Source organism: Halichoerus grypus, chromosome 14, assembly GCF_964656455.1.
Source record: "Halichoerus grypus chromosome 14, mHalGry1.hap1.1, whole genome shotgun sequence".
Taxonomy (NCBI): domain Eukaryota; kingdom Metazoa; phylum Chordata; class Mammalia; order Carnivora; family Phocidae; genus Halichoerus; species Halichoerus grypus.
In genome coordinates, this window is record NC_135725.1 from 18,460,809 (window position 1) to 18,475,899 (window position 15,091).

General features: G+C 34.8%; 1 protein-coding gene across 4 annotated transcripts in view; it reads left to right on the top strand.

The window, feature by feature from the left end:
* VPS13A (vacuolar protein sorting 13 homolog A) overlaps positions 1 to 15,091 on the top strand; it is a 268,847-nt gene that overhangs the window by 41,727 nt on the left and 212,029 nt on the right. For all 4 annotated transcript variants that reach the window (XM_078061570.1, XM_036103219.2, XM_036103220.2 and 1 more), the window contains exons 11-17: positions 4,260 to 4,387; positions 4,578 to 4,684; positions 7,145 to 7,316; positions 8,547 to 8,609; positions 9,128 to 9,257; positions 10,294 to 10,388; positions 10,749 to 10,891. In XM_078061570.1, the coding sequence (XP_077917696.1) occupies positions 4,260 to 4,387; positions 4,578 to 4,684; positions 7,145 to 7,316; positions 8,547 to 8,609; positions 9,128 to 9,257; positions 10,294 to 10,388; positions 10,749 to 10,891 (838 nt within the window). The remainder of the gene's footprint in view (positions 1 to 4,259; positions 4,388 to 4,577; positions 4,685 to 7,144; positions 7,317 to 8,546; positions 8,610 to 9,127; positions 9,258 to 10,293; positions 10,389 to 10,748; positions 10,892 to 15,091) is intronic.

Here is a 15,091-nt window from a genome sequence, read left to right on the forward strand (position 1 = left end):
ATCTCTGAGGATTATTCAGTAATAATTATAATCTTTTAAAGACATTTTACATGGCAAATACAATTTAATAAGGCTAGTAGCTGCTGTAGTCTATAGTGTGATCTTACTGTTTTAAAAATGTATATTTAAAATTTTTCTTCTTCATACTTTTTTCTGGTTCCAGATTTTCTGAAATGAACATGTAGTACTTTTATAATCAGAAATGAGTAACTAAAATTTCAAATTGAAAGTAGTACTATTTTTTCTACCCTGTAGGCACTCAATAAATACTGATTGATGGATGGATAACTCATTTATTGGATTTGGTTGTCTGATGTCATCAACCAGTGATTCTTTTCTGTATTCTTCTACCTTCATGATGACACTTTATTAATTTCCTGACGTGGCTTATTTATTTATTTTTTTTAAAGATTTATTTATTTGAGAGGGCTCACATGTGCACAAGGTGGGGGATGGGCACGGGAGAGAGGTAGAGAGAGAGAGACTCTGGAGCAGACTCCCCACTGAACATGGAGCCTCAGGCTACTGAGCATGGAGCTCAAAGCTGGCTTGACCTCACCACCTGAGATCATGACCTGAGCTGAAACCAGGAGTCGGGTGTTCAACCAACTGAGCCAGCCAGGCACCCTTGAAGTGATTCTTCTTGTTTTCACTCTTGAAACCAATTCAAAGCCTTGAAGTGGATATTTTTCTAGATTTTTTTCCTAAAAGGAAACATTAGTAACAGATGAGATTGCCTTTCATGTGTGTTGATGCTTCTATCACTTTAGGTTTGACTGATTTCTCCTTTGCCCTACTATCATTTCCTTCTCCATTAGTGAGGGTCTGGTGAGAGAGAAACTACACAGTAATTTGAGCAGGGGAAGTTTAAAGAATTACTATCACAGGATTGGAGTAACAAGGGATTGGCTAATAAAAAGTAGAACTCTAAAGAATATAAGAATAATAGAAGGAACTGCCCCTACCCTAGGACTAAGATGGAGTGCCCAAAGAACAGGGTCTGTCTGCCTCAACACTGAGATCTAGAGCTTGTTGGAAAGGACATGACCAGGGCTCACTGACTGCCAGGAAAAGTCTCTCTGGTGCCAGGCCACTGAACTTGTTGGAAATTTGCCCTCAGGAACTCTTGCGTCTCTCATGAGGAGTTGCTCATAGGAGGCACTTCACTGCAAAATTGCCTTAGGGTGCTGGGAGAAGTTGCCAGCTGCTCCTAGCTGTTGTGTACCTCAGCAGGCTAGTGCTGAAAAAATCTGTCATGCTCGAGGAGCTGCCTTCTGTAGGACCCACTTGGTAGCCTCTGGGTGGTGGAAAAGTCCCGATACTGCAAGAGTCTGTGGAATGAGCCCGTTAGAACCGGGAAGCAGAACTCCCCCTACAGTCTCTCTCCAGTGTCTAGCATTATGCTAGCTGGTAATTAAAGGGCCCAAATCTAGCTTTTAGATTAAGCAGTGAAGGATGAGTTTGGAATTCAGATAAATTGATAACTGGTATATACCTGCTGGAGAGGGAAGGACTAAAGGCTTTTTTTTTTTTTTTTTTAAGATTTTATTTATCTGTCAGAGAGTACAAGCAGGCAGAGCGGCAGGCACAGGGAGCAGACTCCCCGGTGAGCAAGGACCTCCGTGTGGAACTCGATCCCAGGATGCTGGGATCATGACTTGAGCCGAAGGCAGATGCTTGACAACTGAGCCATCCAGGCGTCCCAGACTAAAGGCTTTTTTTGTTTGTTCTTTATTTAACGGGAGAGACAACAGTTTATAGGCTGAGATAGGAATGATCTGTAGAATATGAAAAACGAAGCAAGAGAGAGAAGCGGTAGTTTATGGGATATGGGTGAAAGGGGATAGGATCTCGTGCACAAGTGGTGTTTTGCCACACAGAGGAACATGATTAGTTCATTTATAAGACAGATTTTGGCATAAGAGAGAAGTCCTAATGTTAGACAGTAGTGATGGTAATGGGAGTTTATGGAATTTCTTTTATGAGCTCTTATTTTTTAATACCTGAGGTGTTGGGGGTTTTTGGAAGGAAGAGAGGCTATGAAATAGTCATGTAGGTAAACAGGAGAGTGAATTGACTAGAGTGGTGTTCTCAAAGTATGGTTCGGACTAGCAACATCAGTATTACTTGGAAACTTGTTAGAAATAGAAATCCTAGGGCCCATTCCAGACATATTGAATCAGAACTTCTGAGGGTGAGCCTTGCCAATCTGTTTTAATAAGCTTTCCTGGTAATTTTGATGATTTTGAGAGCCACTGGGCTAGAGTTGGGGCTGGGCAGTTTTTTTTGTTTTGTAAAAGGCCACATAGTAAAAAGTTTTCAGTTTTAAGGCCATATATAGCCTCTGTCACATATTTTCCTTTGTTTCTTTTAAACAACCCTATAAAGGTGTAAAAATCATTCCTAGTTCATTGGTTGTATAAAAACACACTATGGTATGCATTTGGCCCCTATCCTGGACTAAATATTGTATGACTGCTCAGCAACATTGAGGACTTTTAGGATTTATGACATTAAAGTGAGACCAATCTGTGTGATTGTGTACGTTTTTGGTTTTGGGTTTTTTTTTTTTTTCCCCCCTAACCAAATTCAATTTCTTAGGTAGGTTACAGGTGTAGAGTAAATGGAGAGGGTTTTTATCCAGAATTAGAGTTTGGCCTGGTAAGTACTGACAAAGTGAGAAGACGGAGGAGTGAAGAGTGAATGCAGGGGGATGATTAAAATAACTGATTATAGAATTTTAATAGGGTAGGGAGGTTCCTCAGGACATGAAGCGGAGGTGAAAGACAAAGAAAAGATAAAGGATCAATGAATGATAGGCCTCACGGGACTTGAAGTTTAGTACTAGAGAGATAGGTGGTGGTGGTAGGAGAGTTGGATGCTTGAGACTGAGCTTATGGAGAGGTCTAGCATATAAGTATGATAAGATCTAGTGGATGAAGTAAGGGTGGAGAAGTCCAAGGTTCTGAGAGGCTTTGGTTTTGGAAAGATTATTTGTATGTTGAAATCACTTGGAAATTAGAGTTGCCAGGAGCTAAAATCGGAGAGACCTAGGAGAGGTTGTAACCTAGGGATGGATAGAGATTGCAACCAGGAAGGATATAGGGGATTGTGTAGTCTTGTATGTAACATAAGAAAGCTGGGGTAGAGGAATAATTTTATTTTTCAGATAGTGATATTATTGCTGTGTACATACACTTTTTAAACTTTCTTCTTTTAAAAGATGTATTTATTTAGAGAGAGGGAGGATGCAGGGGGGAGAGGCAGAGGCAGAGGGAGAGAGAACTCCATGCAGAGCCCAACATGGGGCTCCATCTCACGACCCTGAGATCATGACCTGAGCTGAAACCAAGAGTTGGACCCTTAACTGACTGTGCCACCTAAGCGCCCCTAAACTTTCTTTTACTGTTTCCTTCCACTTAGGTATATATAAATTTTTCTTATTTTTCACTCTATGGTACTTTACTGTATAGATATATCATGATGAATTTAACCAGTCTCCATTTGTTGAATATCTTCTTGTTCTACTCAAGTTCACAGTATATTTGAATGCTCAGTGTGTAAAAAAACTAAGTGCTATGCCTTGGGAATGATTAAAACAAGAGGAACATACTATGTTTTTATATAGATTAGCTTATAATTTAATAGTTGATGTTGGTATAGATTCTGCTATTGTTTGTCTCCCTCTGCAAGAATATTCTTACTCTTTTTGGCACTAAATATAAAGGGTTGAGTTTAATCCATTTTAGACTATGGGTTGAGCCAAGAAGGTTATCCTGGGTTAACTCACTCATCTCACCTCTCCTTTTACAAGTCAAAATGGGGCAGATGGATACATAGAAACTGATCAGAAGGTCAGAAATTATAACTCTATAATGGAAGTCAGTGGTCAAGTACAATCTTTTCTCCCTTAGCATTTTTAATGTAATTCCTTTAAACTGTATTTTTGTTAAGATTATTTTATTATACTATTTTTGCCTTTTAGAGATTGTTCCTGCTTTTAAGGGTTATGTTGGTGTTTTGAGGGGGAGTTTACTTAGTCTTCATTTACTTAAAGAAAATATAAATTATAGGTAGGAAAAAGATAAAAGAATATTCTTTATTAATTAAATGACAGTTCATCTGACCAAATTACAGCAGTGTGGAAATCTGGGAAAGTAAGAGTATAAGAAATGAAAGTATTTTCCACTTCATCCCCTTAGCACTTTGGGACTCTGAAATATAACTCAGTTTAACTTTTTAAAATTTATATTTTTCAGTGTTTCGCCCCATATCTGCTAATGCCAAACTTCAGATGAATCGGCGATCAGATTTTGACTTTTCTGCCCCCAAGATAAACCTGGATGTTGAGTTACATGACATAGCAATTGAACTTAATAAACCACAGGTGATTTTTTTTAAATGAAATTTTAAATTGTGAGTTATAATTTGATAAAAGCAGAACTAAGATTTTAAATGTATTTCAAACACAGTGTTACATGGTAACACTTTCTTTAAAAAGTCAGTAATTTAATTTTTTTAACAATTGAACAAAAAATCTGAAACATTTAAGAGCCTTCATTTTTTTCATTCTTCAGTATTTCAGTGTTATGGAGCTTCTTGAATCAGTTGATATGATGACGCAAAATCTGCCATATAGGAAATTCAAACCTGATGTACCTCTTCACTATCATGCCAGAGACTGGTAAAATGCCTTATGTTTTTATTTAAATTGAGGTATAATTTGACATATTAGTTTCAGGTTTATAACATAGTGATTTGATATTTGTATATGTTGTAAACTGATCACCACAATAAGTCTAGTTAACATCCATCACCATATACAAGGGCAGATTTTTTTAATATATATTTTTTTAATTTAATTTATTTATTTGAGAGAGAGAGAGTGAGAGCACAAGATGGGGGAAGGTCAGAGGGAGAAGCAGATTCCCTGCTGAGCAGGGAGCCCAATGCGAGACTCGATCCCAGGACACCAGGATCATGACCTGAGCCAAAGGCAGTCGCTTAACCAACTGAGCCACCCAGGCGCCCCAAGGACAGATTTTTTTCTTTAGGACTTATAAGATATCTTAGCAACTTTCAAATATGCAGTATAGTATTAACTATTGTGACCATGCTGTACATTATATCCTGTTACTTAACTTATTTTATAACTAGAAGTTTGAACCTTTTAATCCCCTTCACCCATTTCACTCACTGCCTGTGCCTCACCTCTGTCAACCACCAGTCTGTTTTCTATATCTATGAGCTCAGTTTTTTGGTTTTTATTTTTTAAGATACCATATGTAAGTGAGATCATACTGTGTTTATCTTTCTTTGACTAATTTCACTTAGCATAATGTTGTCACAGATAGTAATATTTCACTCCTTTTTATGACTGAATAATATTCCATTGTATATCTATATACCATATTTTCTTTATTCATTCATTTGTTGATGGACACGTAGGTGGTTTTTGTATCTTGACTACTGTATTAAAATGCTGCATTTAATATCAGGGAACATACATCTTTTTGTGCTAGTATTTTTGTTTTCTTCAGAAAAATACCCAGAAGTAGAATTACTTGATCTAAAAAAATTTTTTTAAGATTTATAAAATACAGTTTAAAAGTGAATTTATTGACTTTAAGAGTAATTTTTTAAGATACTCTTTAAGGGCAGATACATTTTGTCATTTGATTTATGGCTTTTGCTTATTATGTTAATAAAATTAAGGGATTTTTTGGAATATTATGCAGCCATCAAAAGGAATAAGATCTTGCCATTTGCAACGACGTGGATGGAACTGGAGGGTATTATGCTGAGCGAAATAAGTCAAACAGAGAAAAACATGTATCATATGACCTCACTGATATGAGGAATTCTTAATCTCAGGAAACAAACTGAGGGTTGCTGGAGTGGGGGGTGGGGTGGGAGGGATAGGGTGACTGGGTGATGGACACTGGGGAGGGTATGTGTTCTGGTAAGCGCTGTGAATTGTGCAAGACTGTTGAATCTCAGATCTGTACCTCTGAAACAAATAATGCAATATATGTTAAGAAAGAAAAAAAGAAGAAGAAGAATGTAGCAGGAGGGGAAGAATGAAGGGGGGGAAATCGGAGGGGGAGAAGAACCATGAGAGACGATGGACGCTGAAAAACAAACTGAGGGTTCTAGAGGGGAGGGGGTTGGGAGGATGGGTTAGCCTGGTGATGGGTATTGAGGAGGGCACGTTCTGCATGGAGCACTGGGTGTTATGCACAAACAATGAATCATGGAACACTATATCTAAAACTAATGATGTAATGTATGGGGATTAACATAACAATAAAAAAATTAAAAAAAAATTAAGGGATTTTTTTTTTTTAAACAAAACAAAAATGGAGATACTAAAATACCATTAATTAACTGTATTTTTGGGATTATTAAAAACTATATCCTAGTTTATGTCTGGCAATGTCTTTTTAAAAAAAATTCAAACTTTGGGCGCCTGGGTGGCTCAGATGGTTGGGCGTCTGCCTTCGGCTCAGGTCATGATCCCAGCGTCCTGGGATCGAGCCCCGCATCGGGCTCCCTGCTCGGCTGGAGGCCTGCTTCTCCCTCTCCTACTCCCCCTGCTTGTGTTCCTTCTCTCTCTGTCTCTATGTCAAATAAATAAAATTAAAAAAAAAAAAAAAAAAAAAAATTCAAACTTTTGTATTAGGTGTGTTAAACCTATGTGATTAAAGTCGAAAATCAGGTTATGTGAGTCTGTAAAAGTACAGCCCCTTTTTAAAATTTAGAAGTCTTGTTATTCCGTTTATTAAGCTCGTGCTGTTTTCTAGAAGTTGCAATTACTTTTAGTTGACTCTTAATTACTAGTCAGGTTACTAAAGTGCTATTTGCCAAGTAGTGCTTCAATAGTCTTTCTGTAGAGCTATATTTTTTGTAACAAAATTCAGTGATTTTGCTTGTTGTCACTCAGGAAAGAGATAAGATTAATAATGTCTTAATACAAACAGGGCTGGGAAAAATCAAGTGCTCAGATAGTACACCATTTTCAAAGTCTGGTACTATAGTATAGTCTCTGTACTATGTATGCTGTTTTGGAGTAGAAGGAGTTTTATATTTCATACTGTTGGCTTGAAGGTGTTAAGTGTAGGGTTTGTTTTTGTTTTTTAACTAGGTGGGCTTATGCTATACACGGTATTCTTGAAGTAAATGTCTGCCCCCGGTTACGGATGTGGTCATGGAAGCATATTAGAGAACACAGGCAAAAAATGAAGCAGTATAAAGAACTGTATAAAAAAAAGATAACAACTAAGAAGCCAACTGGTGAAATTCTCACGTCTTTGGAGGTAAGCATATTTAGAAATTGTTGAATATTTTGTACTACATAATTCCTCATTTGTTTTAATTTTGACTGACCATTGCTTTTACTTAGACTTTTTCATACTCCTGTTCTTCACTTCAGTTGGGTGATATAACCTCTGGTGATACTCTCCTGTGAGCTGTTGGAATTTCAGATTATTGTCAATCTGGAGAGTTTTGGGTTCATGCAAATAGTAACTTGAAACCTCACATTATGACTTTTTTAACCTCAAAGCCTAAAAAGTGTTTGCTACATTGATTCCAGTCTTTTCTGTGTCGGTTTCAAAGCCTTATACTACCTGTCACCACTCCATTTCCCCGTTACCATCTAACGGCATTAATTTCCTGTCTTTTATACATACTATGCTTATACTTGTAGCCAAGTCCATCTGCCTTTCCTCATCTCTGTTTATTCCAGTTTTACTCATTCCTCAAGCTCTGTGTAAGTCCCATCTCTTGTACAAACTTTCCTGAATTTTCTGCCCATTCAGAGTCCCTTTTCTCTTCATTCTTGTGGCATTTCTAGTCTTTACCAGCAACTTTACATTGCATTATCTGTCTTGAGAATTCCCTAAATACTAGTCTTATCTGTTAGCGTTATGGTATATTCTAGAAGGGATTGTTTTATGGATGGATGATGTTTAGTTTAGGGAGACTGAGGAGAGATAGCCTCTTGAAATTAATGTAACCATTCTGAATCTAGGCCAATTTCCAATTAGGAGCTCCCTAAAGATTGAGTTTTATTTTTATGTTTGAAGTAGGAGACTTTCTGCAGAAAGATCCACTTGGAATATATTAAAGATGACACACCAACTGTGCATATAATATGAAGGATTTAGAATTATATTTTTAGTTGAAAGTGACACTAATGTATTTACCCTCAGTTGTAGTTAGAACCCAAATAAAGGTCATTTTAAACAATGCCTATATGGTATCTTTTAGTATGGGTCTGTAAATCTTAATATGACACCTATATGCATGACATGTATGATTTCTTTAAGAAAGTTACTCTATCATTGCTAATTTCCAAGCTGACATATATACAAGCACTGCTTCTCAGAATTTAAAAGAGGTATTATGTTGGTGGATGATCCGTTTTTTGCTTCCTATCTTTATTGCAGCAGTTTGTTAGATTATATAGGAAATTTTATTTTTATAATCTTTCTATAGACTATGTAAAGTTACTCATTTAAACACACTTTTGTTTATATTTTAAGGAGTTGGAAAAGACCTTGGATGTATTTAATATAACTATATCAAGACAACAGGCAGAAGTTGAGGTAATTCCACATTATCTTTCAATTGGTAAAAATAAATCTAGATTCCATATAGATTTGACAGATGCAGTGGTATTAGTGTTGGGCTGTAATATACTGTTTCCTAAAAGGGGTTCAAATTTGCTTCTTTGTGGTATAAGAAAAATAGGTTTGATGTTTTGCCCCATACATTTGAATTAGGTCCTGTGGGGGGAAAATTCTTGCTGAATAATTTGGCTAAGTAATAATTCTTGCTAAATAATTATCAAACACTGAGTTCCTATGAAGGTGAAAATCCAGTCTGGGGGTGGGGCGGGCGGCGGGGTGGCGTGATTACCGTGACTTGTAAGACAGTAGGGCTGTCTACCTGGAAATTCTAAATGCTTACATTTGGCTTATGTTGCATTACTTTGTTTTGTTGTCAGTTTGTTTATTGTTTACATTTTTTCACTGGAATAGTTAAATTTAGTAAATGTCATTTTTCTGTTAGATTGCTAAATAAAGGATAATTTGTCATTTATTTGAAAATTTAACCATTTTAGGTAAAGAAAGCTGGATATAGGATTTTCAGAGAAGGAGCAAAAGATTCAGAGGAAAATAAAGGATGGTTTAGCTGGCTGTGGACTTGGTCAGAACCAAGAAGTAAAGAACAACCAGATGTTAAGCCTGGAAGTAGGTCCATTTCATTTTATAGAGAGTGCAGGTAATCATTAGGTTAATTTAGTGCAACTAATCATCAGTTGTGAAAGCAAAGTTTTGCAGAAAATTTTCTTTTTTTTTCTTTTCTTTATTTATTTGATAGAGACAGCGAGAGAGGGAACACACAAGCAGGGGGAGTGTGAGAGGGAGAAGCAGGCTTCCCACTGAAGCAGGGAGCCAGATACGGGCCTTGATCCCAGGACCCTGGGATCATGACCTGAGCAAAAGGCAGACGCCTAACGATTGAGCCACCCAGGCGCCCCTGCAGAAAATTTTCTAACTAAAATAAACATTAAAAGCATATATATCTATCATACATAATTTATCCTTATTATCAATAAAATTACTATTAAAACATTATACATGTATACATCAAATAAAAATTAAATTTTTTATCTTAATGTTTACAAAAGAGCTTTATGCTCAGGATTTAATAATATGTAAATTCCCAAGGGTATAAACCATTGTAAATTTTGGTTGAAATTATTTCTTGGAAAGGTTTTTGTTTCCTTACCAAATGTTTAAGATCATAGCTTTGGAGACTTAGGGGCTTAAGTTTATATCCTGGATCTATCACTTACTGGCAGCGTAGCCCAGACAAATGATTTAAATTCCCAAAACTTCAATTTTATCCTCTGTAAAATGGGAAATTATGATATTAGTGTAACTTATTTTGTATGCTAAGTACGTTGCTTAGCACAGTACACTAAGTGCCTAATAACAGTCATTTTGTGAGCTTGCTTAATCCAAATATTTAGAAATTTCTATTGCTAAATTCATATATTTAGCAGTTTATATTTTTGGAGACTAATCCTTCTAAAATTGCCGGTGCCATCCTAACATTCAGTGATTATAATTTCTTTTTTCTTTTTTTTGAGATAAAATTTTTTTATAATTTCTTAAAAGTATAAAAAGAGAGTTGAATTTGCCAGTTGGTTAAAAGCAGCTAAATTGTGAGTTAGTTTTATCTTACCAGTTAAGAATGCAAAACACTTCTTTATGATTATAGTTCTTGAAGAAATGTTGACCTCTGAAGAAAAAACTTTACTCTATGAAGCAATTGGCTATAGTGAAACAGCAGTTGATCCAACCTTGCCAAAAACAGTAAGATGTTTTCTTGCCTTATACCTTTTAGAGTTTAACGGTAGATATGCCTATTTTTAATCCTCTCAGAAATGTTACTGACTTACTCTGTGATCTTTGCCTAGTCGGTACATATTATATTTATTTTAATTTCCAAGGTATGGATAAAAATTGCCCCTACTTTGTAGTGTTTATATGGTGATTCTTTAATATATGAAGGGTTGTTTTTAAAGTATTTTTTGGTTATCGGAAAGAATAAACTATGAAGAAGAGTATTTGTTGTCTTTATATATCTATATATGCATATATATACATACATATATAAAAATATGTAAATATATATAAATTTATTTTCATTTTATTTCTCTCAATATATTCTAGTTTGAAGCCATGAAGTTCTTTGTTCACTTGAAAAGTATGTCTATTGTTCTAAGAGAAAAACGAGAGACACCTGAGCTGTTAGATATTGTAGTGGAAGAATTTAGCACTTTGATTGTGCAAAGACCAGGAGCACAAGCCATTAAGTAAGTATTTTTCTTTTACCAGTAAGTAAACATTTCACTGTGAGGTTGGAAGTTAGATTACAGTCTTCCGGTATTTTGTAAGGGTACTTTGGTTTAATGTATCCTTATGTATTTTTAGGAACTTACATTTTGGAATTATTAAAAATAATACAGGTTCAATAGAAAACTCTATGCTAAGGAAATGTAGAAGGACACTGAAGAATAAAACAGAAATGTCAGCAATCACACTATATAAAAAGAAACTGCTCTGTCAATTTGGTTTTTATCTGGGAATATCTTTATTTTACTTTTGTTTTTAAAAATAGTTTTATTGAGATATAATTAATATCCCATGCAATTCATCTATTTAAAGTGTACAACTCATGTGTTTATCACACTTGTGGTATCATATACCAAATTCGCATTGGTATATTTACAGAGTTGTGCAACAATTACCATCATCTTAATTCTAGTACATTTTGACACCCTAAAAAAAGAAATCCTTTTTAGCAGTCACTCCCTATTCTCCCCTCTCCCCTGTGTATGGCAACAACTAATTTAATTTCTATTTCTAAGAACTTGTCTGTTGGAGGCATTTCATATGAATGGAATCATACAATATATGGCCTTTTCTGTCCAGCTTCTTTCACTTAGCATGATATTTTCACGGTTCATTTACGGTATAGCTTGAATTAGTGTTTTAATTTTTTTCTATTGCACAGTAATATTCCATTGTATGGATATACCACATTTTGTTTGCCCATTCATCAGATGATGGATATTTGGTTTGTTTCTTCTTTTTGGCTGTTATGAATAATGTTGCTCTGGATATTTACAGACAATATTTTGTATGGGCAATAAGGCTTAAATTTTTCTGGGTACGTACTTAGAAGCAGAATTGTTTCCTCATATGGTAACTCTGTATTTAACTTTTTGAGGAATTGCCAGATTGTTTTCCAAAGCAGCTGCACCATTGTATATTCACACCAGCAGTATTTGCGGTTTCTTATTAATCTATATCATTGCCAACACTTTTGAATTAGAGCCATCCTGATGGGTGTGAGTTGATATTTCATTGTTGTCTTAATTTGCATTTCCCTGATAGCTAACAGTATTGAGCATCTTTTCTTGTGCTTATTGGTTGCTTCTGTATATTCTTTAGAGAAATGTATATTAACTTATTTTGCCCATTTTTAAATTGAGTTGTCTTTTCATTCAGTTTTAAGAGTTCTATATATATTATTGATGAGAATCCTTTATCTCATAAGAAATTTATAATTATTTTCTCTTATTCATTGTTTTTTGTTGGTATTCTTTGCCAGATGTTTTTGGTTTTCATGAAGTCCAGTTTATTTTTTGTTGTTGCAATGAAGACTCAAGAAGTCTTTGCCTAACTCAAGGACACAAAGATAAATTCCTGTGTATTCTTGTGAGAATTTTACACTTTTATTTCTTAAATTAGGTTTATGACCCATTTTGAGTTAACATTTATATATGGTGTGAGTTTGGGGTTCAACTTCGTTCTTTTGCATGAGGTTATTCATTTGTCCCAGCAACATTTGTTGCAAAACCTTATAACCCCATTGAATGATCTTGATACCCTCATCAAAAAGAGTTTACCATAAATGTAAGAATTTATTTCTGGACTTTTTTCTGTTTCCATTGATCTCTACAACCTTCTGCCAGTAGTACACTGTGTTGATTACTATAGCTTTGTAGTAGAATTTGAAATTAGAAAGTTTATCCTCCAGTTTTGTTTTCTTTTTCAAGATGGTTTTAGCTCTTAGGATATTCTTGAATTTCTTTGTATCCATTTTTGCCAAAAATTTCAGCTTAGATTTGATAAGGATCTTGTTGAATCTGTAGATCAGTTTTTGTACTGACATTTAAATGGTATTATCTTAAAGTGCATGAATATTGGATGCCTTTCCACTTATTTATCCTCATTAATTTCAACAATGTTTTATACTTTTCTGAGTACAAGTTTTATATCTTGTTTGAAAAGTATATTCTCATGTATTTTATTGTTTTTGATGCTGTATGGGAGGAAAGCGTTTTCCTCAACCCTTTTTGAGTGCCTGGCTGCATCTGAAAATTAAATCTGACAAAGATTAGCAAGGGAGAAGCATACAGATTTATTTAACAAAAGTTTAATAAAAGAACCTTCATAATGAAGATCAAAAGAACCAGTTAGACTAGACTATGTTAGGTTTGATGAAGAGTGGATAGTTGTGAAGGAATATGATAGGTCAAGGAGTGTAAGGTAAGTATGGTAGACTGGGAGAAACTTAGCAAGCCCTGTTTTTTAGGACTCCTCTCAGTTTACCTTTGTTTTTAGAGATAAGGATGCTTTTTTCCTCTAGCTATAGGGAGGGCACCTATTATGTGAAGATTTTATGACCTGTTTGAGGGGGGGAAGGGTACGGGACTATCAGAGTGACCTTCCTGCTTCTGCTGTTTTCTCAAATTCCTTCAACTTAAAATACTTACTATGCCAAGGTGCCATATTTTGGGGGTAATATGTCCTGAACCCCATCAGTGCTTACAAGTGGCATCATGTTCTTAATTTCATTTTTGGATTGTTGATTACAAGTGTGTAGAAATATAATTGATTTTTGTATATTGATCTATTACCCTGCAGCCTTGATAAACTTGTTAATTAGTTCCAGTAGTTTTTATTAAATTCCTTAGGATTTTCTGCATACATGAGCATTGCATCTGCAAATAGAGATAGTTTTACATCTGTATTTCCAATGTGGACACCTTTTCTTTCATTTCTTAATTGCCCTTGTTTGAACCTTCAGTACTATGTTGAATGGAAGTGGTCAGAAAGGGCATCTTTTTCTAATTCTTTATCTTAAGGAGAAGAGTTCAGTCTCTTGAATATGATGTTAAGTGTGGGTTTTTCATAGATGCCTTTTATCAGTTTTGAGAAATCCCCTTCTATTCCTAGTTTGTTGAGTTTTTGGCTTTTGTTTATGTTGGGGTTTTTTTGTTTTGCATGAAAGTTTGTTAGATTTTGTTAAATGCATTTTCTGTGTTCCTTGAGAAGATTGTGTAGTTTGTCCTTTTTTCTTTTGATTTATACCTTCTTTTAAGGTATTCACCTTAATTGATTTTTCATACGATAAAATCATGGTATATTCTTTTGGTTGTATGTATGATCTTTTTTATGTACAGCTGGATTTGGTTTGTTGGTGAGGATTTTTATGTCTGTGTTCATGAGAATACTGGTCTATAGTTTTTTTGTGATGGCTTTGTCTATTTTTTTAGGATAATACTGTCCTTATAAAATGAGTTGGGAAATGTTCCCTCCTCTTTGGAGTAGTTTGTAAAGAACTGGTATTCTTTATTAAACGTTTGGTGGTAGAATTCACCAGTAATGTCACTGGGGCCTGAGCTTTTCTTTGTGGGAAGTTTTTAAATTATTAACTTATCTGTACGTGTCCTTAGGTCTATTTACGTTTTTCGTTTTTTTTTTTTTTTTTTCCAGTCAGTTTCAGTAGTTCCTTTTCAGGAATTTGCCCATTTCATTTAAGCTGTCTAATTTGTTGACATGTAGTTGTTTACAGTATTACCATGTAATCTTTTTTTTCTGTGAGGTTGGTAGTAATGTCGTCTTTCACTCTAATTTTTTTGTCTTTGCTCTTATTTCTTAGACTACTTAAATTTTGTTGATCTTTTAAAAAAAAAAAAGCAGTTTTGGTCTTGTTTTTTTCTATATTTTTTTCCATTCTCTGTTTTACTAATTTGTCCTCTAACCTTTATATATTTTTTTTACTTTGCTTGCTTTAGGCTTAGGTTACTTTGCTTTTTTCAAGTATCTTTAACTGGTATGATAGTGATTTGGGAATTTTTTTTTTTTTGAATCTATGCATTTACTAATTCATTAATTTTATTTTAATGACTTTATTGAAGTAAAATTGACATCATAAAATTAATCATTCTAAAGAGTATAATTCAGTGGGATTTAATATGTTCATAATGTTGAATAATCACCACCCCTATCTAGTCAAAATACCATTACCACAAAGTGAAACCCCATACTTATTAAGAATCACTCCCCTCCTCCTGGCTCTTGGAAGACACGAGTCTGCTTTCTGTTTTTGGATATGTCATATAATGGAATCATACATTACGTGACCTCTTGTGTCTGGTTTATTTCACTTAGCATAATGTTTTCAAGGCTCATCCATGTTGTTCTGTATATCAGAATTTCAT